The 26,181-nt window shown below is 44.3% G+C and overlaps 3 protein-coding genes across 15 annotated transcripts in view; 2 read left to right on the top strand and 1 right to left on the bottom strand.

The window, feature by feature from the left end:
- The window catches only part of CEP290 (centrosomal protein 290), a 121,035-nt gene extending 117,295 nt beyond the window's left edge, over positions 1-3,740 (top strand). For all 8 annotated transcript variants that reach the window (XM_053256351.1, XM_053256355.1, XM_053256352.1 and 5 more), the window contains 2 exons: positions 2,263-2,351; positions 3,187-3,740. In XM_053256351.1, coding sequence (XP_053112326.1) covers positions 2,263-2,351; positions 3,187-3,375 — 278 coding nt within the window. In that variant the 3' untranslated portion in view covers positions 3,376-3,740. The remainder of the gene's footprint in view (positions 1-2,262; positions 2,352-3,186) is intronic.
- Positions 3,734-26,159, bottom strand: C5H12orf29 (chromosome 5 C12orf29 homolog). The gene is made up of 7 exons (XM_053256380.1): positions 25,934-26,159; positions 24,511-24,628; positions 18,299-18,394; positions 11,223-11,339; positions 6,657-6,854; positions 5,724-5,893; positions 3,734-5,419 (listed from the first exon to the last, which is right to left on the bottom strand). Exons 1-7 carry the CDS (start codon positions 26,021-26,023, stop codon positions 5,231-5,233), a joined length of 978 nt encoding a protein of 325 aa, XP_053112355.1. The 5' UTR covers positions 26,024-26,159; the 3' UTR covers positions 3,734-5,230.
- C5H12orf50 (chromosome 5 C12orf50 homolog) overlaps positions 24,252-26,181 on the top strand; it is a 41,493-nt gene continuing 39,563 nt past the window's right edge. For all 6 annotated transcript variants that reach the window (XM_053256374.1, XM_053256377.1, XM_053256372.1 and 3 more), the window contains exons 1-2: positions 24,252-24,362; positions 24,889-25,028. The gene's annotated coding sequence lies outside the window, so the exon portion shown is untranslated. The remainder of the gene's footprint in view (positions 24,363-24,888; positions 25,029-26,181) is intronic.

The raw sequence follows: 26,181 nt of genomic DNA, 5'->3' as shown, positions 1-26,181 counted from the left end.
ATTAAAACATTTTTATACTGCCCAAAACGTACTTATGTTGCAGTAAATGTTTGGGTAAGTGTGGGTGTATGAAGGCTAAGTTGTAAGCAAGCACAGTATGTGAGACTATAGAACCTGTTTACTGCGTATGATGTGGAAGTTGTAGGGGGTACCTTAACATACATTTTCTATGCTTTTGGTGCATAAGTGCATTTTTAAGCTCCTTGACTCTTCTCTAAAATCAAAGAGGGTTTGATCTTAGAATATATCTAGCTCTTGTAGAACAGTGAACCAGATCATCCACTTTACTAAGAATACTGGCATGGACTAGTAGCTTTTATTGTTTAGCAACCTTTGCTGCTTTTTCAGGCAAAGCTATCAAGTGAGAGTTGGCTCCTTACATTCATAAAACAGGGCAATTTGAAGTGGACTTCCTTCACAAGGCAGGCTCTTAAAAAGCCCCTTCCGAAGAATAGTGGGCTCTCAGGAATGGGGTGGGATACGTCCCAGGGAGAGGGGTTTTCCCAAAACCCGATACAAGCACCTTCCATTAACAGGTCTCAGCTGGCTTGAGGGGATTCTTCCCACCCAACAATGTTTCCAGGGTCCCCCCAACCTTCAGGGAGTTGTTATAGGGAGGAGGGGGCAGCAAAGTTATTTTACCATTGCACAAGTTTGGAGATAACACTAGTTCTGCTTAAAGTAGTACAGTAACACAACTGCAGTTGGTCTACAAATCTAATTGTGAAAAATAAGTGTGTTGGGCAGATTTAGTATTAACTAAAGTAATGGCAGAAGTGTTACCATATGATACTACAAGCCTAGTGCTGTAATACATTTTGATATGCATACATACTCATCCCTGTACAAATAAACTGTACTGTGTTTTTCTGAAGCTTCATTTAGCATAAACTTCAAAGGGTTTGTTTGTAACTGTTCCACTCCCTTAACTACATTTAGTGATTAGGAAAGAGCTGCAGTACGAGTTCTTTTCACTTCACACCAGAATTCTCCTCCCCCTTGCCCCATTCATTTATACTTGACCATGACTGCTAGCTGAGTTTGCTTTCAATCCCGATTTTTAAAAAATAAATAAATAGCTTCAAAACCTAGTTTAAAAACAAACTATGGTTACATCTATCATCAAGCCTTAAACCAGATTAGGGCAGAGAATTAAACTGAACAAGTACATATGTGAGATTCTGCTGCCCATTCCTCTTCCCTTAATTGAGCTGGATGGGGGTGGATCCATTTTACAGGTGAAACTCGGAAAATTAGAATATCGTGCAAAAGTCCATTAATTTCAGTAATGCAAATTAAAAGGTGAAACTGATATGAGACAGACGCATTACATGCAAAGCGAGATAAGTCAAGCCTTAATTTGTTATAATTGTGATGATCATGGCGTACAGCTCATGAAAACCCCAAATCCACAATCCCAGAAAACTAGAATATTACATGGAACCAAGAAGACAAGGATTGTAGAATAGAACAATATCGGACCTCTGAAAAGTATAAGCATGCATATGTATTCAGTACTTGGTTTGGGCCCCTTTTGCAGCAATTACTGCCTCAGTGCAGCGTGGCATGGATGCTATCAGCCTGTGGCACTGATGAGGTATTATGGAAGACCAGGATGCTTCATTAATGGTCTTTAGCTCTTCTGCATTGTTTGGTCTCATGTCTCTCATCCTTCTCTCAGCAATGCCCCATAGATTCTCTATGGGGTCAGGTCAGGCGAGTTTGCTGGCCAATCAAGCACAGTACACTGTATACTTTTCAGAGGTCCGATATTGTTCTATTCTACAATCCTTGTCTTCTTGGTTCCATGTAATATTCTAGTTTTCTGGGATTGTAGATTTGGGGTTTTCATGAGCTGTACGCCATGATCATCACAATTATGACAAATTAAGGCTTGACTTATCTCGCTTTGCATGTAATGCGTCTGTCTCATATCAGTTTCACCTTTTAATTTGCATTATTAAAATTAATGGACTTTTGCACAATAGTCCTATTTTCCGAGTTTCACCTGTATAAAGCTAGCATTTTATTTCACATGCACTATTAGATCATAACTTTATATTAGTACTAAAGATGGTTCTATGTGTAACTGCAATAATCCATTTCTAGCAATAGAGGATGCTGACTTACTAGCTCATTTCTAGCTTTGAATAGAAGGGGCATCATACAGTAGTTTTAGCTAGAAACAGTTAAAATAGCTGTAATCTTCATGCATATTACATTTGTTTGTGCCTAAAAAAACACTTATCTTTGAATACATAGGAAAGGAAGGAAACTACAAATTAGTGGTAGAAGTAACAGACCTCAAGACACAGCTGAAAACCTCAGATTTGGAACAGCAACGACTTCAGGTTAGTATTTTACAGATTTCACATTCTTAATCTGCAGTTCCAGCATAAGTACAACTTTTAGAAAGGTGGTATGTAAGTCTAGAAGAGTCCTCTGCTTGAACTGGTATAACTAGAACTAGAATTCAAAGCAGGCTGTTCACACATTCCTTCCTTGCTCGATAGTCCTCTCAGAAGTTGCTAATTTTTCCTGTACTCAAAATCTTTAAGATGGGGAACTCCCCATGTATTTAGTGTGTTACTTCCAGGGCCGTAGCAAGGTTGTAGTGGGTCCTGGGATAAGTAGTAACGATGGGCCTTGATCTTCCTAGCCTTCTTTGTTCCCCACCCCCAAAAAGAATCTTTGCTGCAGAAAAGTGAGTTAATACCTGGGGGGAGGCCTCCCTTAGAGGCCCAGGAATATTTGTCACCCTGCCCTTGTTCAATTATATGACACCCGATAGCTTCGCAAAGCTAAAATACAAAATGGGAGGGGGGAAAGTTATAATTGGAATTTAGTCTCTGTCTGAAGATGCTATTTTGCACAAGCTCTTAAATATCTAGTGCAATTCAAAGCTCAAGTCTCAGACTGCTTTGTTCAACATAAATACTGTATCACCTTAACTGTCTAGATGTCTGTTTTGAAATGAAAAGACAAATTCTGTCTATGCCTTTATACATACTGCATTTAAATCAATGGAAAGTGAGTGCTTAATTTTGGAAGGATTGTATTTTAGTTTTCATTTAAATCAAAGCTGCAAATGGGGGGAAAAGAAGTTCACATTATGTGATCAGACCTCATATAGCTTAGAGATGAAATTGTTAGAATCTTATGTATAATGTTGATCTTCCTCAATAGGAAGAAGTCAGGAAGCTGAAAAATGAACTGGATAACTTTGATCCATCTTTTTTTGAAGAAATTGAGGATCTAAAATACAACTATAATGAAGAAGTTAAAAAAAACATTATCTTGGAAGAAAGACTGAAAACACTTTCTGAACAATTTGGTGTTCAAATAGATATCCCAGCAAGAGTTTCTATAGATTGAATCAGGCAATTAACTTGAAACTGTCTACAAACACTATTCATTTGTAGATAATGAGATCTTGACAGAGAAAAGAAACTACTAAGAAAACCCTCCTATTGAGTCAAAGCACCTCTCTCTTTTACCTTCTCAGAAAATATCAATAGGCAGGTTACTCCTGCTGTGACTCTAGGACACAATTCCCTTCAGCTCTTGAGAAAGCAAGCATGTGTCTGATAAGCTTCTAAATGCAGAAGCAAAGTAAGGAATAAAAGTTTTGTACTATTGTAAACCTGTTTCTTGTATTGTTGTAATTTATTTTTTCAATATTTTTGTATATCTTGCTTTGGTGTGTTTGCACTAAAAGTAAAAACAAAATGCAAACTTTACAGTTATTTATTTTTCTATGCATGTTCACCATTCAATCATTCAAACAGTAGTTTTACACTTGTTTGCCCTGTTTCAAACACTTAAGCTGTCAGCTATGCAATATCAGCCTTGTCTAATAAAACATTTCCAGATTCATTAAACAAGTTCTAATTATTTTTGTATTCATGAATAAGATCAAATTGCAGGCCAAGATCAGCCAAGTCCCCATGTAGAAACAACAAACCTTATTTAAGCAAGTAGTGCTGTGTTGCATGTCAGAACTAGGGATGGCATATTATACTGCATCTTGTATTCTAATCCCAACATGCTGTACAAAAGATATGGATGGATGTAACTCAGTTGTAGGACTTCACATATTTATAAACAGAAGAAAAGGCTCAGGCTTTTCCAGTGCTGTGTATTAATTACACACATGCACCCTTCACAAGTGACATACTATGTAATTATTGTGTATAGATACAGCAGAATACAAAATGTAACATCATAAGCTGCCGTGATACTACTGGGCTAACATATAATGCTCCAATCCTGAAAAGCCCAGGTTAGGCCAAACCCCTTAAACTTCTATGGAACTTCAGACAGCAAAACATTCTGGTAGACAATCTTTTGAGAATGAAATTACAAAAGAGAAAACTGTCATTCCTCTTATTTCTAAACTTTAAATATTCTATTGCTTATGTTGCTAAAATAAACTTATCTGTACAAATTGATATACTACAACAATTTATATTGTAGTAATTGATATGGTTGTGCACAAAACCTGTATGCCTGGTTCGGTTCAAATCTGAACCAGACTAACAGAACCAGGCATGCCCTCCTGCCCGCCCGAACAAACCACCCAGTTTGGCTCGAATTTGAGCTGGTCCAAGGGTTCTAGTGTTAAGGGTTTGGTTTTTTGTTTTTTGCTTTTTTAGAACTCACCACCTCGGGCGGGGGGGGGGGGGTTCCTTCCAGTAGTTCCCTCTTCCCAGGTCTAAAAATGGCCAGGTTTTTAGACCAAAGGGCCACTTTGCGCTGGCAGTGGCCATTTAGGATGCCACCACGTATGTGCACTGTCCATCTGCATGACCTGAGCCAATGGCATCTACACATACTCAGACACCATTTCCTTCCCAACGCTGCCCAAAGGCTGCTGGGAACAGGGAACTACCTGTTCCCAAAAAGATACAATCGGCAAACAGAGCACCCGACTGCTAAATACAAACAGTGCTGTTCGGGGGTGGGGGCGGCAGCGGAGCAATGGAGGGGTAGGTAAGGCCTGCCTTCCTCCTTTTAAAGTGCCTGTTCCCCACCCTCCCCAAATGTGCATGACATCCCTAGAAGTAGCTGTACAGTGATTAAAATATAAAACACATGGTAGTCCCAATACCTAGGCCTCAATGCTTCAATAAGTGTGTTTCACACATAGCCACTTTGGCCTGAAAGGAACAACAGTAAAGGTGCTCAATAAGATATACTACGCAGGTCTTCTTTAAAAAAACAAATCTTGTCACAGATCAGATGTTATATCTCTGAGACTACTGAATCTTTGTCCTTCCAGCTTTGAAAAATAATGAAAAAGTGTCTTTGGTTCAAAGTTATAGTCATATTTGGCTCCACTGAAGGTAACAACAACTGGTTTAGAAACCAAGTACGAGTCTGCAATTGGCCAACGCAAGCCAAGATGATGCCGATGAAGCTATAAAAAAAGAAAAACATTACAATTATTGACATTAAGAATTAGACTACGTAGGCTGAAACCCTCTGTGTTGTTAGGCATGATCATATCCTACGTGAACAGAGACCAATTTCAGTCATCTTACTTATAGAAAAAGGGACTTAGAGTGAGAAATCAAGCAAGATCAGTGCTATTATTCAAGCAATCAAATGCCTTAGATCTGAAGAAAGAAAATGTGGATTTTCACCCAAATGTAAATGTGTTTTAATACAATGGCATAGCAAAGCTAGTCGAACTACTAGCTACTTAAATCTTTCAGGATTACCTTGATTAAATATCCATCATTGCAATGCCATACAATTCCTTCAATTTTCCCCTCACTGCACCCATCAAACCAAGACAATATGTCGTCATGATTCAATGCAGGAGCATTTTTAATCTGAAAAGTTCCATGTGGTACAAGGAGGTGTATAGGATGCTTCTTGCTTCCCAAACCTGTTGAAATATTGTTAAATAAGTACAATTAAATATTTTTATTATAGAATTATCCACATTTGTGGTTCCTCAAGTCCCACTCTTATTTCCTTAGATCACTATCTCCTTGGATCCATTCTTGTGCTTTCATGCTGCTTCCAACCCTTCCTTCTTAAGACTTTTTACCTGCCTTGCCTCTGTGACATCACTGTAGCTTGGCCAATCACTGGCATAGACTTCATCAAGAAGTTTAGTACAATACAAATCCTCTCAATACAAAGCATCCTAACAAAGCATCAGCACTTCTAGTGAAGTGCTGGTGCTTTGCGTGCTGCTGCTGCCACCTTCCAGAATAAGGCAGCACATGCACTCATGTGGGGGCATAATCTAGATCACAAGGGGGGCACTTTTGGGGATGGGGGGGATTGGCAAAAATCACTACCCTCACCTCTGCACAACCTGCAGAGTGCTGCTAGCCTGCAACGTAAGTGCCAGCACTCCGCACAGAGCACTTTCGCGGGATGTTAGCCAATATATTTAACAATATATATTTCCAGGAAACTGCAGCTTAACATGTTTTTGCTAAAAGGTTTTGCTGAATGCATTATTTCTATCAATCTGCAGTTGTAATTATGCTATGCTGCATAACACTCTTTCTGTGAAGAGGCTTAATAGAAAACCTCGCAGAACACATACAAAATACTAAGTATATTTTTAAATAAATAAGATGCTTTCAACATGCAAATACACTTTCTTGAAATATGAATGACGACAGTATGCTCACCATATGGGTTTGCATTAATGTTTGTTCCAATAAGCTCCAACGTTTGCTCAGAAAAGCTGGATAAGGGCTCTGGGCTGATTTCTAGAAGACCAGGTTTGTCAGCGTGCTGCCTCAGTACAAGAGCTAATTCAGATTCATAGTCAACAACAGAAGTATGCCAGCAATATTGTCTGTTGATTTTCTCTACTGGTACCCAACCTGTGAACAGAAACAAATTTTTCAGTGACTTCATATGCATGAAAACATTCAAGAAAAGTGGACATTAATTTTATCTGCAGAGGGAAAACCAAGTTAATCCTGCAATTTCAGAAGGGGGAAAAAAATCACAGTGTTAGTATGACCCTAGTGATCAAGACCCAGACTTGCAACCCCCTCCTCCATTTCCCACCCCACAGTATTCACTTTAAGCAATTCAGTGTGGTCTGCATAGGCAGATTATCACAGAGGCAATTGCCTACGGCGGCAAATCCTGGAGGAGCGGCAGATCTTGGAATGGGGAAATGTTTTGTTTTTGTTTTTTACTTTTAAGACTGCTGCTGCTGGTAGCAACAAGAGATTAAGCCTCTTGCTGCCCCACTATTTATTTATTATTTACTTATTAAAATGTTTATACCGCCCTTCCAAAAGGCTCAGGGCAGTTTACATTAAAACACCATTATAATCAATTAACAATTAAAACAGAAATTATAAAACTGCATAAAATAATTAACAATTAAAACATCATAAAACACCAATTAAATAGCCAAAACAATTTAAAAACAAGTTTTAAAAAGCTGAGAAAGCTTGGTTGAAGAGATGTGTTTTCAGAAGTTTCTTAAAAATCGCCAGAGATGGGGGGGCTCATATTTTAGTAGGGAGCACATTCCACAATCTTGGGGCAGCAGCTGAGAAGGCCCGTCTCTGTGTAGCCACCAAACGAGTTGGTGGTAACTGGAGACAGACCTCCTCAAGTGACCTCAATGGGCGGTGGGGCACATAGCGAAGAAGACGTTCTCTTAAATACCCAGGGCCTAAGCCATTTAGGGCTTTGTAAGTAATAACTAGCACTTTGTATTTTGCCTGGAAACCTATTGGCAGCCAGTGCAGCTCATCAACAGAGGAGTAACGTGGTCTCTCCAAGATGACTCAGAGACCAACCTGGCTGCCGCATTCTGAACCAACTGAAGTTTCCGGACTACATACAAAGGCAGCCCCACATAGAGTGCATTACAAAAGCCCAGTCTGGAGGTTACCAACAGATGTACCACAGTTTTGAGGTCATTGATCTCAAGAAATGGATGCAGCTGGCGTATCAGCCGGAGCTGATAGAAAGCACCCCTGGCCACCGCCTCAGCTTGAGAAACCAGGGAGAGCTGTGAATCCAAAAGTACTCCCAGACTGCAAACCTGTTCCTTTTGGGGAAGTGTGACCCCATCTAGAACAGGTAGATCAAAATAGTCTCTAGAGTTCTGACCCCGCACAATAAGTACCTCTGTCTTATCTGGATTCAGCTTCAGTTTAATCTCCCTCATCCAGCCCATTACTGCTTCCAGGAAAGCATTTAGGGAGGATATGCCAACTCCTGAAGAGGATGACATGAAGAAGTAGATCTGTGTGTCATCAGCGTACTGGTAACATCCAGCTCCAAAACCCCTGATGATCTCTCCCAGCGGTTTCATGTAGATGTTAAAAAGCATTGGAGAAAGTATGGAGCCTTGAGGGACACCATACTTAAGCTCAGATTTCAAAGAGCAACAATCTCCAATCGACACCATCTGAAATCTGTCCGAGAGGTAGGAGCGGAACCACTGCAAAACAGTGCCCTCCCACCCCCAACACTCTCAGACATTCCAGAAGGAGACTATGGTCAATAGTATCGAAAACCGCTGAGAGATCCAAAAGGACCAACAGAGTCACACATCCTCTGTCAATTCCCAATTGGAGATCATCTGTCAGGCCGACCAAGGCAGTCTCCACCCCATAGCCTGCCCGAAAACCAGTTTGAAATGGGTCTAGATAATCAGTTTCCTCCAAGACCGCCTGGAGCTGAGAGGCCACCACCTTCTCAATTACCTTGCCCAACCATGGGAGATTGGAAACAGGACTATAATTGCTCAACTCTGAGAGATCTAATGCAGGCTTCTTTAGAAGAGGACTAATAATTGCCTCCTTAGGACAAGGAGGCATCCTGCTCTCCCTCAGAGAAGCATTTATGATTTCCACCAGGCCTCCTACAACAGCCTCCCTGCTACACTGAACAAGCCATGTTGGACAAGGGTCAAGAGAACAAGTGGTAGGCCTCATCACCCCAAGCAGCTTGTCCACATCCTCAGGAGGCACAAACTGAAACTGATCCAGTCGAATCACATAAGAGGAATAGTTGGATACCTCCAGTTCAGACATCAAATTAATTGTGGAGTCTCCATCTAAGTTGGCCCGAATCCAAGATATTTTAACTGCGAAAAATTCTTTAAACACATCATAGCAGGTAACTGATGATTCCAAATTCTAGTTCAGTGGGGGGGTGGGGCAGATACTAGTCCCCTCACAACCCTGAACAACTCCGCCTGACATGAACTCACAGAGGCAATATGTACAGAAAAGAACCGCTTCTTTGCCACACGTATTGCCTGAGCATAGATCTTTAAATGTGCTCTATGTCGTAATCTGTCAGATTAGAGTCGAGTCTTTCTCCACTTGCGCTCCAGTCGCCTACCTTGTCGCTTCAGCCCCCGTGGGTCTTCCATATACCAAGGGGCCAATTTTGAAGCAGGTCGGAGGGGACGCTTAGCAGCAATCGTGTCTACTGCCCTGGTGAGCAAGTTGTTCCAATTCTCAACCAGGGCATCAACAGGATCACCAGCAGAGCCAACATTGAATCCCTCCAAGGCTTCTTGGAATCCTAACAGATTCAATAACCTCTTCGGGCGGACCATTCCAATAGGCCCCTCGCCCCTGCAGAGGTGGGAGGTAGTTGCAAGTTCAACCTTAACCAGATGGTGATCCGTCCATGACAATGGAGATATCACAGGAGCACCCTTGGAACACCACCCTGATCAGAATAAAAGACCAAATCAAGTGTGTGACCTGCAATATGTGTCGATCCAGAGACCACTTGGGATAGGCCCATAGTTGTCATGGGCCGCTATGAACTCCTGAGCTGCCCCGGATAAGTTGGTCCCAAAATGAACATTGAAGTCCCCCAGTACCAGAAGTCTGTGAGCCCCCCACACAAGTTCCGCAACCAAGTCCACGAGCTCAGTAAGGGATTCCGTTGGGCAGCAGGGCGATCGGTATACCAACAGAAGTCCCAATCTATCCATGGTCACCAAACTTAAGTACACACATCCAGTATGATCTGATACCCTAACAAGGACCCTGGTAAGGGAGATGTTATCCTTATAGACCACAGCCACTCCACCTCCCCGCCCACATCCCCTCACCTGCTCCTCTACAGAATACCCTGGAGGAAGAAGCTGGGACCAGACTGGGCCACCAGCCTCCCCCAACAAAGTCTTGGTGATGAACATCAGGTTGGCTCCTTCATCCATAATCAAATCATGGATGACAGATTTATTTTGGTCCGACCTGGCATTGCAAAGGAGCAAGGTAAGGCTATGTGGGTTGTTGGCAGTGCTCCCCAAGGTCAAAGAGCTGACAGCGCAGCCGGAAGGGGAGACAGCTATTAAATTTATGGCTCCCCTTCCCCCGAAATGGCCTGCTGACCTGCCAGTGTTACTTCTTCTATTCCCCACCACCACCAGAATAGCTGCCCCGCATTCCACGGAGGCGCCCCATGTCCCCATCTCCAGACAAACCCAAACACATTACAACTACCTCAACCAAGTCTCAATAACAAAGCTGGCAAAAATGGGCTGCTTCCAGGTATGCACTCATTTGAGAGGGAGGAGGGGAGCTGGAAGGAGCTCTCCCTCGCTGTTCCAATTAACTGTACGTTCCTCCATGCAGCAACAGAAGCTGCTTTAAGGTAAAATGGGAGAACTTCCTTTACGCCCGCACAACCCTCCCAGTCCCCGCTGCTGCCACCCACCCCATTCCGCTGTACAGGCAGCAGCATTTTAATATAGAAGGGGGGGGGACTTGCCTCTCGTCTCCTGTTCCCTGCAGCCGATACGGCAGTATTTAGAAGTTAAGGGGGGGGGGAGACTTCATCCTCACCACCTCTACCTTCCTCGCTGTAGTGGGGGCAAAAAATCCTTGGCCGCCTACAGGTGGCAAAAGGCTTAAGCTGCCTCTGGTGTTCTGAAGAGCCATTGTTAAGCCTAGATCTAGAATTCCTGTTTTTGAGATCAGCTTGACCACAGCCTCTCAGTCTTTGTTGTTTAATCATATTGTGAAGATGGAAGAGGTTGTACTGTTCTCTGAATAACTAATGTGGGGTATACAAGGGGCAGTTCATATGCATGTACACTTCTTTATCTCATTATCATTGCTGCCATCACTCAATTGCAGGAAAACCTGTGACTAATTACAGGCAGTGATCAAGTGATGAACATGCATAGGTGAACTCTGCTTAGTCATTTAATGTTTAGAATGAATGCTGTGGCACCAAGCAGTAGTTTCTACCTGGAATATGTCCATTTTCATCAGGAAAAGGCTTCCCATTGCGGTACTCTATTTCCTTTGCTGGAATCCAGCATTCAGGGACAGACTTGAAGTCCTCTTCAGTATTCCACGCAAATCCTAGAAGCAAGGATGTGAAATATGTTTTTTGTAACAGTAAACATTTAGCTCGTCTATCTACACCAGAATAATACAATTCTTCCTATAAAGTGACAAGAGCAATGGCTTATATGGCTTTTCTTATGTAGACTTCAGTGATGTGGACTGCTATATTTAGACCAAGGATTTTTGCATGTGTGTGTTCATGTCAAAATAATACTAAAACCGCTGATTCTGCAGACATTTGTGCAGTTCAATTTAAATGGAAAAGGTGAAAGAAACTATGTGTATACAAGATCAAGAATTAACAGATCACAATTTGGGGAAAGGTTTATAATTTCAAGCCATCTTAAGAATGGCTGTGTTTGTCAGGCTAGTTGTATTACTGTTCTGAATAATATTCACTGGCAACAATCTTACTGATGCTAATGGAAGAAAAGTTCTTTTCTACAGTAGCAAATACCAAAATGATCATCATCAGTGATGGGCCAAATGTTGCAACCTATGGCTGATCTGGAATAGGGCAGTTCTCTATGACAAAGCTGAAACCAGGGAATAAAAGAAAAGAATGAGGTAAGTCTTTACACGTTCCTGTACGTAAAGTAGTATGCAAGCTTTCGGAATGATAGCTAGCTCTTTGATATAGAAGCAGCATGGTTAATTTTCCATAGCTTGAAATCGTGCATATTCCTCCACAGCAACAGTTTGATCGAATAAAGATATCACTTCACCTTAGGTAAAATAGCTTCACAATTCTTTCCAGGGAAAGTTTCCACCCTTGATATCCATAGCATAAAACTATATTTTCTTTCTTCCTTCCCCTCCCAGTGCAGTGACTACAGGCACACATCTCCCCTCATGCACATCTAAGCTGGGCATGCCTGCATCACTTTGCATATATATTCCTTGAAGTGCTTCTCTCACCAAGAAAATGAGACAGCAGTTCAACGTCCTCCTCCAAACCATCAGCTGCTAATTCCCTCTATTCCCTGAAAGTCATTGGAAGTTTAAACAGCTGGCTGAAATGTGCACGCGCGTGTGCCTCTGCAGGTGCACTCTATGATCCCTTTATGATACAGAAAATATATTTTATACCAAGTCAGACTATTGGTCCTATTGTCTGCCCTGACAGTGGTTATCCAGGTTTCAGATAGGGTTGATCTTTAAGAAGATCCATGGTCCCTCACAACCGGGTTGTGCACATGCATAGAAATCTCCATGCAAGAATCGCAAGCTCCTAGGCACTCTTAGTCCCATCATCTTGCACACGAGGCACGTCGTTTTAGGCAGCAGAGCATCTATTCCTATCAGTTCCTTCGTGACCACCGCACCAGCTGCTTCAGGAAGGTTCGCTCATCACTCATTCCTGTGGAGAGAATTGTGTTTTTCCTTCAGTTACTCTTGCTGGGTTTTTTTAAATTCTGACTGCTCTTGACTACCTTTTGCTAACTTTATGGGCTTTTTCGAACATCGACTGTTTGTCGACCATGCTTCACCTGCTGTTTTTTTACTTTGTTTGCTAGTGAAATCTCTGCTTTGACCTCTGACTGCTTAGCGTTTACTCTTCATTTTGGCTTTGTCACTCAGCAAACATTCTGTTCTCTCATCTATTCTATCTTATTGTTATCCCTTCTTCTATGGACTCTAGGGAAACTTTCAAGAGGTGCACCTTCTGGCGGGAGACTTTGCCATCTTCAAATCAGCACAACCTGTGCCTCTTTTGTCTGTGCGAAAGCCATAACACCCACAAGATTTGTCTGTCCTTTTCAAATCAGACCCAAAAGTGCAGGGAGCTGAGGCAGAGGACGGCTCTTTACAAACCAGCATTTTGCCCTCTTACGCCGAGACAGAGATCTCAGAGTCCGCTGATATTGATTGTCCATCACTGCTCAACATCGAGCTCTACATTGAAACCAACCTCTCGTACAGGGGAATGCAGCAATGCTACCTTTGACTCCTGCTGTACCCTGAAATCTGACTCTAAATTTCAGCACAAGAAGTGTAAGCGTTGATTTCCGTGTCTTTTGGTGCTTCGGTGAAGAAGATGGCTCCTTCATCTAAGCCATCAATGTCAGGATATACATCAAAGTCGTCACCTCACACACCCTCACCATCAACAGTGCAGAGGGACTACCATGGGAAACATACCATCTCTCCTTCCCTGTCGACAACTGTACCCGGACTGACTGCTATGCCTCGTCGCCTATGTCAGACATTGAAGAAAACCTCGACATTGAAGTCTGACAACAATGCCTATTCAACTTCACCCTCCGGTCTTGATATCAACGGTATTGACAACACTCCAATCAACATGCCCTGCTTTGTCAGCATCAACACATGTGGCATCACCCATCAGACTGCACTCTTCTCCAGCTTCTTCACCCGCTCATTCTACACAATCAACCTGTTAAAGTCCACACACTTCGGCTGCTGGGTCTCCAGCGCCACGGAAACCTTCAAAGTCTCTCAAGTCTCTCCTAGGGTATTCTAATACTACACCCTCTGACTCTACTTTTAAAGGTTCCCCCCTGTTGGGGTTAGACACAGATGAGGATTCAGTTCATCTACCTATACCTAAAACCCCTTCAGGCTCACCTAAACCAGTCACACCAAGACTTTCATCATACGTCCCTTGGTGTGAGAGGTACCATTACTCTGCACCTACCACTCATGCTCTAGATTACTGGAGCTCACCTAGTGGCTTGGCTCATGACTTCATCAGGGGATTCTGCCGTTACGAGAGCCTTACCATCCGCTCTCACTGGCATTCCCTTATGATTTTGATGAATACCACTAATGGAAAGCTAAAAAGCTTAGGGGAGACGACTTGGGAATTCCTGGTTCTAAAGACCTGGGCAGTACCCCTCGACTCCTTCAGCTCCATTCAAGATGCTTGTAGCACCTGCCATTCCTCTGGTCCCCACAGAGCCTGTCTTGCCACCTAAGCAAATTGATATTCAACCTGCACAGCTACCTAAAAAGACTCCACCTCATGATGACAATTCTGAGGGAGACTAGATTATTCCTCCTCTATCCTTCTATTTCCAGCATTACAAAACCTACCAAAGACAGAATTTCCAGTTCAGATAATCTGAAAGAACGGAGTTCAAGTGCCCTTTCAAATACAATCCAAAGCACCAATACAAATACAAACAGAAACAGCATCAAAGACCCAAGGGCTAGGACATGAACAAGCACCAGGCTTGATGGCGATCACCTGGAAGTACCTTGACAGCTAACCCCTCCCATCCAGCTGGCATCATATTTGGAGACTTGGAATCAAATTACATCAGCCGCATGGCTGTTAAGGATAATTTCCACCAGTTATGCAATCAAATTATCCACTCTTCCTGCTTTTGCAGGAATCATAGAAACCCACCCAACTCCTGCTCTCCAGGAGGAGGTACTCTCACTTCTCCAGAAAGATGCCATAAAACCTTTACCACCAGTAGATCAACAAAGGGGTTATTACTCGAGGTACTTCCAGGTCCCCACGGAGGACAGAGGCCTCAATCCTATTGTGGACTTGAACAAACTTATCAAACCCAAGAAATTCAGGATGCTATCTCTACAACATATTCTTCTTCTCCTCACAAATGGTTTGCTACTCTGGACTTGAAGGATGTGTATTTCCATATTGGCATCCACCCCTCTAATTGGAAGTACCATCACTTCACCCTGAGTTCCCAGGCCTTTCAGTTTAAGGTCCTTCCTTTTGGTCTCTCAATAGCTCCCCGGGTCTTCACCAAATGCATGAACGCCATAATAGCTCAACTGAGGACCTGGGGGATTTTGGTTTATCCTTCCCTAGACAACTGGCTCTTCACTTCAGACACAAGGGACTCATTGCTGACTCACCTCAATTACATAATTGATCTCCTCACCTGGAGAATTGGGCCAAGTCCAAGCTGACTCCTCAACACCAGATAGACTTCACTGGAGCCTTTCTGGATTCTGTCATGGGAAGGGCTTACCTACCAAAGGAAAGAAAACTTTCCATCACTTCCCTGCTCTTGACCTGCCTTTCCAACCCGCGACAAAAGGCCAGGATGACACAGAGACTTCTGGGGCATATGGCTGTCAGCACCTCTACTGTTCCATATGTTTTATTGCATATGAGGTCACTCCAACTCTGGTTTCTGTTGTTGTTCAAACCGAACCTCAACAGCCAGAACATGTGGCTTTCCCTACCACCTCCTGTTCTGAAGTTTCTGCATTGGTGGTAGAGACCAGCACACCTTCTGCTCTGCCTGTGCCCATGCTCACCATCACCTCGGATGCATCTCTCCAGGGCTGGAGTGCCCACTGCCTGGGCTTTCGCACTCAGGGCCTTTGGACCCCATTACATTACCAACACATAAATCTGCTGGAGCTGTTGGCTGCCTTCTATCGCCTGAAGTCCTTTCTCAGTCATCTAAAAAGCAAAAACATACAGCTTCTCTTGGACAATACCAGAGTGAAAGCCTACATCAACCACCAAGGGAAGACTGCTTCCCGCTCGCTATGCTTCCTGGAAACTCATCTGTTGAATTTGTGCATGGAGCATCATGTCCGCCCATTAGCTCTGCACATCAAAGGCACAGAAAACACACTTGCAGACAGCCTCAGCAGGGACTTAGATCTCTCCCTGCCTCACGAGTGGGAGCTGAACTCACACACTTGACATCAAATATTCTAACTTTGGAAAACACTGACAATGGACCACTGCCACAGAGCACAACAGAAAGCATCACCTCTATTGCTCAAGAGAAGCAGTAGGCTGAAACTCCTTAGGAGATGCCTTCCAACTCCCTTGGAAGGGATGTCTCTTATCTTTTCCCGCCCCTTCCACAGACTTCCAGAGTCCTGGCCAAGGTTCTACAGGAGGAGACACTGTGTATACTGATCACCCCATGGTGGCCTAGGCAACAGTGGTTCCCTATCCTTCTTTGCCTCTCCAACAACCATCACCATCGCCTCCCCCTGCGCCAAGACCTACTCTCCCAGAACTCAGGGCATCTTCCATCCAAATCTTCAAACCTTAAATCTGATAGGCTGGAGACTCAATTTCTAGATTCCATCCTTTTGAATGAGAAAAAGGAATCTACTCGTAGGAATTACAACTGTAAACAGACACATTTCTCTTCCTACACTGCTTCTAAAGAATATGATGCTTTTGCTGCCTCTATTTGCAAGGTACTCATCTACCCAATTCCCCTAAAGAGCGCAGGGCTTTCTAACACTTCTCTTAAAGTAATCTCACGTCCCTGTCCTCAAGACATCCTGATTAGGACAGATCACTTTTTTTCTCACCTGGATGCTAAAAGATTCCTGAAATGGATTAACAATCTCTTCCCTCCTATCAGGGCACCTATGGAACTGTGGTCAGTCGCTGGTGCTCTCTTCTCTCACTGAGGCCGCCTTTGAACCACTAATCTTGGCCTCCCTCAAAGTGTGGTCACTGAAGGTTGCATTCCTAACTGCCATCACTACAGCCTGAGGAGTCAGCGAGCTTACTGCCTTGTGCACTGATACAAAATTATTACCCTTATACAAAATTATTTCCCAACAAGCTGGACCCTTCTTTCAGACCCAAACCTGCTTCTGACTTCCACTTAGATCAGGATATTATTTTATCCACCTTCTTTTTTGATCCATCATCTGCCCTCGAAGTCCATGTATTCCCTCAGTGTTAGAAGAGCGATGCTTTATTATTTAGACAGAACTAACCCCTTCAGGAGATCCAAAAAGGTATTCGTTTCCTACAGAGGCAACAACAAAGGCCTTCCAATCTCATATCAACGCTTGTCCCATTGGCTTGTGGAACTGAGCAGCAGGGTGTTCAGCACCCATCTCATATTAGGACCCATTCCACATGTGCTATGGGCACTCCAGCAGCCCACATGTCTGGGATTAATATGCAGGACATTTGTAAGGCTACTACTTGGGCATCTGACCAGCCCATCACCAGGCATTATGCCTTGAACATTCACTCCACAGCTAGAGCAAATTTTGCTCGAGTGGTATGCAAAAAGGCTTTGTGATTGCATCTTAGTTCCAGTGTTCCCTTTAAGAGGGATTCCCAGATGTTGTTGACTACAACTCTCAAAATTCCCAAGTGCAATGGCCTTTGGCTGGGGATTATGGGAATTGTAGTCAAAAACATTTGGGAATCCCTCTAACAGTGAACACTGCCTAGTTCCCACCCCCACTCACTTGCTACTCACCCAGTACTCACACAGGAGCTTGCTACTCACCCAGTTGTGAGGGACCATGAACCCCCTTAAAGATAAGCAAGTTGCTTACCTGTAACTGGTGATCCTTAGGGTGATCCATGGTCACTCAAAACAGCTACCCAGCCTACCCCTCTTCTAGGATGCATTTTTTTAAAGGAGGAAAATGAAAGGAGGGCAAAAACACACAATATCTGTACTGCAATTAACAACTAATGGATTACTTACCTATATGATTTTGATTCTCCACTTCTGATCAATGCATCAGCCACTTAGGAATAGGTGCTCTCCCACCTAAAATAACGACGCACCTTTTGCGTGAGGCAGTGGGACTCATAGCGCCTAAGAGGAGCTTGTGATTCTTCCACGGAGGCTTCTGCGCATGCCCACAACCCAGTTGTGAGTGACCATGGATCCCCCTCACCTGTTACAGGCAAGCAACTTGCTTTTTCCCACCCCTATCCAGAGATGCCAGTGTTTGAAACTAAACTGTTCTGCATAGGAACCATGTGCTCTGTCACTGAACTGGGTGGGGGTGAGAGTGATTCCTTTCTTCCTTCCCCTCTCTTTCTAGACATACAAGTTTCAGGCAGGGACAACAACAACAACAACAACAACAACAAGTAGTGCATGCAAGAACTGGAAATGGGGGGGGTTAGGTAGGTGTCATGATCAGGAAGGTTAAATTGGCCCAGTAGCTCTCATCTCTTCATGGTGATCCAGCTCATCCTTTTACCCAAATTTTTATTTACTCAAATCATTACCAACCGTTTGAGTTGTCTGCTGAGTACAGGAACTGTTTAAACCTTTTTTCAGCTTGCTTGTTTGGTTTTCTATCCAGCCGAGCCCAAAGGTGTGGCTGTCCTACAGTTGTGAAATAATACTGAAGCTTACAACATAGTTTTTCATGAAAAACCAAAATAATTCTTTCACTAAATACTTATCTCATACCGGAAAGTAGGAAACCAATGGTATGTATCACATTTACAGTTCTAATTAAATTCAGTCTTTACATATGCAACTATTTAATCTTGATACAAAATTTAAAGATATACTATTATGTTTTTTAGAATAGGATTTCCCCCCCTAAGGAATAAAGGTAAAATCCAGCCAAAGTTAAGCACTTCAAATCCTATTGATTTCAATGGGAGTGTTAAACTCCCCTTGCACATTAAAAACAACAACAACTTAAACACATTAAAATCTCTGACACCGAAAAGTGCTTAACATAACCTAAGTTGGAGCTTACATCTAAGTTCTGGCATCCAACAGCCCAGGCTCTTGCACAAGCTACAGTTCTTAGAGATCAGATATAGCTGTCAGCCTGCCCATATATCTGCTCTCCAAGTAGGTGTGGCTTGTGCAAGAGCCAGGCTATTAAATGGCAGATGCTAGATGCCAGGTGTGCAAGGGTACTCCAAATGGGATGTTATCTTGGGCAACACATTGCCGTAAAATTAGAACCCAATGCAATTGGTACAAGCAGCAGAATTATTTACATGGGAGAAGGATATGGCCAGGTCCCTTCTGTAAAATAACACTTTATTCATTTATTGGCACCACAGAGTAAAGGAAGAGCTGGGTAGGCCAGTCACAGAATCCACAGCAATCAGTGTGTTTATGATGACACTAGGACAATCTGTTCACTGCAGACACTGCAGGCTAACCAACTCATCCTTCTATCAACCTGGGTAAATGAATGAGGCCTCCTTGGCTACCCCTCAGTTGCTGATCATCAGCAGAAGGCTAGCACTGCCTTTCTCCCTCAGTGGGGGAGTGTATCCTATGTTGGGCTGCACCTCCCACCTTCTCCGAGACAGGGCCAATCAAAAGCCAAGCTTGCTATGCCTGTGGGATGGGCTACCCCACTAGTCTCCAGTTTTCGCCTTGTCTCACTCGAAGCAGGAACCTTTTCCCTTAGCTCGGTCTAAGTCTGTTTGATCCTTTTTTATTGTTCCCTCCTTCTGCCTCCCTCCCTTGTGTTTTAGATGTGAATCGGGCAGGGGGAGGAGAGACGGGGGTTCGGCTACCTGTCAGCCGCTCCTTTTGTGACTCAGGAACCGGTCTTGGTGCACTACCACGCAGATGCACCAACACTCATGCAGCAGTGAGAAAGAGGCTTCTCTCTCTCTGTGACTCCGCCACCATATCAACTTGCGGGGCAGAGGTGGTGGCAGGCAGTAGCCACCACCACTAAATCCACTCCTAATCAGCCTATGGAAGCCCACTCCCTCCATAAGGCTTTTTAGCAAGTCAAGCCAAGAAACTGCCACAGATCAATCCCGGCCAGGGAGATTCTCGAACCCTGGAAATTGAACCCATAGGCCCGAGCAAGCCAGCCCACACCAGCTCAAGGCTCCAAGGATACGTAGCTGATTCCAGTGCTTGGAGTCTCCTCTGGCCCATGGCCCTCATCAGCAAGGATGAGTCCGGGCAACCACAACAGTTCCTGCAAGTGCACTGGTGTCGGGAAAGGGGGAAGGAGTGAGAACGAGATCCCTGAGCACATTCAAGTCCTCCTTAGACGGTTGGTGGTGGAGGAGCTTGGTAAGCAGCAGGCCCATAAAGTTTTCACCAGTTCTTCGATCAAGCGGCAAACCCCTGTTTCCCACTCCCCCAGACAAAATGCCCCTAGAGGGGCATACCAAATCTAAAAGAACCAGCAAGCGCCCTAGCATCTCATCCAGTGAGTTGGAGCATGACTCCCCTCTGCCTCACAATCTGAACAAGTGGCCCATTGTTGGACCATAACTGCCTATCATTTCCCACTGGAGTTCCCCACTCCTAGGGCCCTCACTGCCCCGCCCAACAAATCAGACAGTGGGCAAGACACTGAGGAATCACTGTCAGATAAGGAGGAGGAGGAGGGGGAACTCCCCGAGGATGATGCCAAACCCTCCCAGTCTGCTTCATGTTGACTATTTTCATAGGACTTCTCAGTCCTCTTACACAAAGCAAGTAATATCTTGAAATTGGAGGACACTCTTCCCCCAGCCCCTAATGAGTCTGAGGGGAATCCAGAAGTTCTCACTCTAACCCACCCACAGTAGATAGTTATTCCATGTCCTCAGATATCCCTTAACGCTATACAAGCTAAGTGGACAAATCCACAGAGGCAAAGGCCAACCTCCAGCTGTGTGGAGCTGCTACACTGCTCCTAAAGAGATTATGGATAAGCTAAAGGTTCCCCTAGTTGATGCCGAGGTGGCCACCCTTGTCACTGGTGCAATTCTTCCTATGGATGAGGAAAATATGCTTTTAAAAAAACCCAGGAGAACAAAAAATGTGACATAGCCCTACACAGATCACATGAGGTGATTGCTCTTTCTATACACGCTGCTATGGTAAACTCCATTTTTGCATGTGAATCCATCCTATGGATTAAGGCACTTCTTCCACCAGTTCCCCAAAATTCCCCTAAGCTAAAGCAAGGCCTTAATACGTTGGGGAAAGCCATAACTTTCACAGCAGATTCTTCACTGCACGCTACCCAACTATCCGCCAGAGCCCTGTCATCAGATGTTTCTGTGCACCGGATGCTGAGGTTGAAGAACTGGAGGGTAGACCAAAAGTCTCATCTCTATTTAGCCAACTCAGCCTTTAAGGTAGGAAAACTCTTTGGCAAAGTCCTTGAACCGGGCCTCATGGAAACAAAGGGGGAAAAGAAGGCCACGCCCTCATCCTCCTTTAAGGAGGACCGCAGGTCCAGCAAGTCCCCAAATTCCCAGTTCAAGTGCCCCAAAACTTCCTTTCATTTTCACCAGCCCAAACAAGATTGGTTCTCATAACCCAAATCTCAGTTCTCATTTCGAGACAACAAGAAGCTGTCCTAGGCCAACCACCCCAGCAAATCAGGGTTCAAGTGCAATAGCACTCAATGACTCTGCCTCATAGATGGACGGGGTGACAGCAGGACCTTTCTCCCGCCTCGAGTCGAACATCCACAAATCTTTGGGTCCAGCAGATCATATCTCAGGGCTATACCCTGGAATTCAATTCCCAACCCCCAGACAAGTTCATACCTTCACCCAAATTGTGGGGGGAAAGGCAAACACAAACTAATGTTATAGCATCTCTTCCAGATCCAGGCCATCGAACTAGATCATCATCAAGGAGTATATTCAATCCTGTTCATTGTACGGAAGAAGAACAGGGAATGGAGAGCCATGCTGGACCTGAAGTATACTAATTGTTTCCTCAGAAGTGTTTCCACATGGAGATGCTTCATTCCAACCTCATGGCAGTCCAGAAGGGGGACCTCCTCACATCAACAGATCTGAAGGAGGCCTACCTGCATGTTCCCATTCACCCCCAGAATAGAAGATACCTTTGTTTTGCTTACAATGGTCTCCACCTTCAGTCCTGGACCCTTCCCTTTGGTCTCTTGACTGCTCCACAGGTGTTCACCAAGACCATGGTGGCACTTGTGGAACACTTGAGAACTAAGGGGGTTCACTCATACTTGATCAGGTCTCCATCCACTCAAAAGAGCATCAGGGATGTCCAGGACACTCTCATGCGTCTCCAAAATCATGGGTTCATAGTGAACCACCAAAAGAGCTCCCTAGTTCCTCAGACCAACATTCTTCATCTAGGGCCAGGATAAACACCATCAAGGGAGAGGTTTCACTGCCTTCAAACTGCAGGCAGAGGATAGTGTAGACTTATTGGGCGCTCCAGTGTCATCCACAGTAAGTTTTCTCTCTCTCAGGGAGCCATGATACCCACCACAGGGCTAACCCCCTGGGCGAAGTTCCACTCTCACAAGCTGCAATGGGCACTCCTTTCATGGTGCAACAAAATCATGGAAAATTGCGCCAAAAGCACACTCGCTCGCTCTGGCGTTCATATCTTCCCTTATGTGGTGGATGTTCCCAGCCACAGTGAAAAGAGCCTATTTCCTTCCAGTAACACAGATCCAGATAACCACAGATGCCAGCCTGGGGTGTTCACTGCCTTCACCACTTAGCACAAAGAAGCTAGTCAGCAGCCAAAAAGCAACACAGTATAAACTGGATAGAGTTAAAGGGGGGTTGCCTCACCCTCAGGAAGTTCTTTCTCAGTGTTTGGCATCAACACAACCTAGTCAGGACAGACAATGCCACCACAAAGGCCTATGTCAGTTGCCAAGGGGGCACGAGTTCCTAGTCCTTGATGCAGGCAGTCCTTGATGCAGGCAAACCTCCTTCTGACATGGGCCAAGGCCAACCTTGCCTCTATCGGCGGATCACATCAAGGGGGAACTGAACATAGTGGTGGACTGATTAACCCAGTCCAATGTCAATCGGGCCAAGTGCTCCCTAAGCATCCCGGCTTCCATCGGATAGCTCTCAGATTCGTGAACCCTCTCATGGATCTTTTTGCTTCATCAGCAAATGCCAAATTACCCCATTACATGTACAGAAGTTATAGTCAGGGAGCTGAGGACATAGACATTCTCACAGTGTCTTGATCAGACGGCCTGCTGTATGTTTCTTCTAACCGCCATCATTCCCCAGACGATCTGCAGTGTTTGCGCTAGGAAATCATCCTAGTTGCTCCCGATTGGCCCTGCTGGCCATGGTACTCTGATCTGTTGGAGCTCTCACTGGAGGCCCCACTGAACTTGGGATCGGGCCCTCATCTCCTCAACCAAACCCCTGTATTCCCATCCAGAGCTGGAGATGAAACTTTACACTTGGAGATGGTGTGGGCTCAAATGCCTGCAGCTACCCTCAAAGTGCCCTAGACACCATACTGGCTTGCCGTAGACCTTCTACCAAAAGGATCTATCAGGCTGCCTGGAAAACCTTTGCAGGATGTTGTAAAACCCAGTCAATCTCTCCTTTAGTTGTCTCTATCCCCAATGTGTTGGGCTTCTTGCAGATTGTCCTAGATAAGGGACTTCACCCCAACACCCTAAAACGTCAAGTGGTGGCCATCACGTCAGGCCTACGGACAGAGATTTCCTCTGGTCTCACTACTCATCTTCATGTGAGGAGATTCGTAAATGGAGGTTCTAATCTCAAACCTCCTACAGTCCACAAGTTCCACACCTGGGATCTCAACATTGCCCTCACAGCTCTGACCAAGGCCCCTTTTGAGGCAATCAGCCCAGTTTCTTCAAGATTTATTTCCTACAAGATTCTTTTTCTCATTGCCATCATGTCAGCATACAGGGTATCCGAACTGGAGGCCGTCTCAGTTCACAAGGAACTCGAGTTTGATTTTCCAGACTATGCGCTATTGAGGACAGATCCTAACTTTATACCCAAAGTAAATTCCCTCTTTCATCGAACACAAGAGCTCATATTACCTGCCTTCTGTCCTCAGCCTTCTTCCCCTAAGGAAAAAGCATGGCATACCTTGGATGTGTGTAGACCAATCAAGGATTATCTGAGACACACTAAGATCTTTAGGCCTTCTGAATAATTCTGTGTGTTGTTCTGCGATTGCTCACTGGATCAGGTGTCATCAAATTCCACCTTAGCCAAGCAGATCTGTCAGGGTATTAATATGGCTTACTCTTCCCAAGCCTTTCTCTCTCCCAAGGAGGTGATGGCCTATTCCACCAGGAGCAATAGTGATATGCATATTCCTTGGGAGTCTCTCCTTCCTTCAGGCTGTTTGTGGTTGTTTGCTTAATATTAGTCAGTCAAAATTTATTCTAGTTTTCCCCCCACAATGGACTGGAGCATATTTTTTTCAGGAGCTTTAAGCGGAAGGTTAATGGGGGTAGCCTCTCCTACAGGCATAGCAAGCTTGGCTACTGATTGGCCCTGTCTCGGAGCAAGTGGGAGGCACAACCCAAAACAGGAGACGTTCCCTACCACTGAGGAGAATGACCTTTCAAGTAAGTACCAACGTATCATTTTGCTATGAGCTATGCACCTTTTCCTGCATGCAAAAAGGACAGTGCTCACAATTTGATTTCCATACAACATATTGATTCTGTGCAATTACATCTTAATACATTACCTTAATTACATCTTCTACATTACCTTTGTATGTAGTCACGTAACAGCAAGTTCCATCCACCTTCTCCGTAGGAATTGCATTGTATATATCTGCATCTAATGCCTTCTGGTTAATTGTTTCAGTGGCCAACACTTTAAAGGGCTGAAAAGACAAGAGTCATCAGAAACAGTTTTGAAAATACAGTTTTGCTTCAAGGCAAGAATTATCAGGGATTTTTAAAGTAGCAAGCTTTGTCTTAATGTTGCCTATAGGAACTGGGTTAGTTCATGGTACAGCACGGCTCTGAATATTTATTCATGAAAGGCGACAAAAACTGCCATTTCCCTCTTCTGTTTAAGTAAACAAAAGTGATTTTCCAGGAGTAGTATAATGGGAATGTGATGCACTTTTCTATTTTGAAGGGCTCAAGACTAGTGCTGTGGAATCTTAAAAGGTAGCATATCCATGGCAACAAAGATTCCATGCATCATTTATCAAGGGAACAACAGTTGCTCTCAAGCTTCAGTTTGAAATTAGAAGCCACATCGCCAACAAAATAATGGTAAGCAGTTAATGTTTATTGCTGTAACAACATAAGGATAATGTTGCCAAAGATGGTTACATTCTGGAAAACATGTTCATCCCAACTTAAACCTTTTTGTTTCAATGGCATCCAAGTTCATTCTTAGTTTAAAAAACAAACAAAACTAAGATATGTAAATACTACTAATAGAAGTTTATAGTCAAGGCTACTTTTAAAGCATTTCCTAGAGGGGTGTATGAATATAGAAACTAAATTTTAACAGGATACACTCCCAGTAAACAAGAAGTATGAGTTTCAATTTGAATACTGTATATACCCAACAAAAAAACAAGCATTCAGCCACACCACTCCAAAGAAGATACTTGGGTACCCAAATGAAAATGTAAAAGGTTAAGAGAGCACTTCATATTAGTGCTTTAATATAGAGATTAGGGTATATTCGCCCTACAAATTCATCACACATCCACAAAGGCTGTGACAAGCTAGCTATGGCTAGGCAGCCTTCCTTTCCACTGAAAAGAAAGGGCGTGAGACGAACCACTTGCGTGATCATTTCACTCATTACAAAATTCCTAGAGCGAAACATTTGCTTGTAGAAAACAACATGTAATGGGCGTATCGATTCTTGCACGTGTTCTTTTTTTACACGCACGTATTCTCCGCACACGAATTTTCCTAATACGTGAAGGGAGCCCACGTTCTTTCTGACGACAGCTTCGCGTGTTATGTAAAAACGAGCGGAGAGAAAGGAAAGGAAGGGCGTGTGAGGCTGACAAGCGAGCTGCACACGAGTCCTTCCACACAGCAACGGCTCCGCTGAACACGCTGCTGAACTCCATGATTGGCCCCGCGAGGCGGCTCAGCCTCTTTCTCGGCTTTTTTCCCTGTGAGCACTGAGCACCTCCGTTCGCCGCCCCCCATACCTGGCGCTCACGCTTGGCCGAAGGCTCCTCCTTCACCTGAGTTACAAACAGGCAGGGCACCTTCTGCTGCACCGAGCCCAGGCGGCTCATGGCCCGTGGCGTGGCGCTGCGAAGCAGGCAGCCGCCACCTTCCCACGTCAGTGATGATCTCCTACAGCGGCTGGCTCCGCAGCTCGGAGGCTGCCTTTACCGGCGGCAGCAGGCCCGGCTGAAAAGAGTGCTGGGAAATGTAGTTCAGGCTGGGAACG

This window comes from Hemicordylus capensis, chromosome 5 (assembly GCF_027244095.1).
Source record: "Hemicordylus capensis ecotype Gifberg chromosome 5, rHemCap1.1.pri, whole genome shotgun sequence".
Taxonomy (NCBI): domain Eukaryota; kingdom Metazoa; phylum Chordata; class Lepidosauria; order Squamata; family Cordylidae; genus Hemicordylus; species Hemicordylus capensis.
The sequence above is the reverse complement of the archived record's forward strand: the minus strand, read 5'-3'. Positions and strand labels throughout refer to the sequence as shown.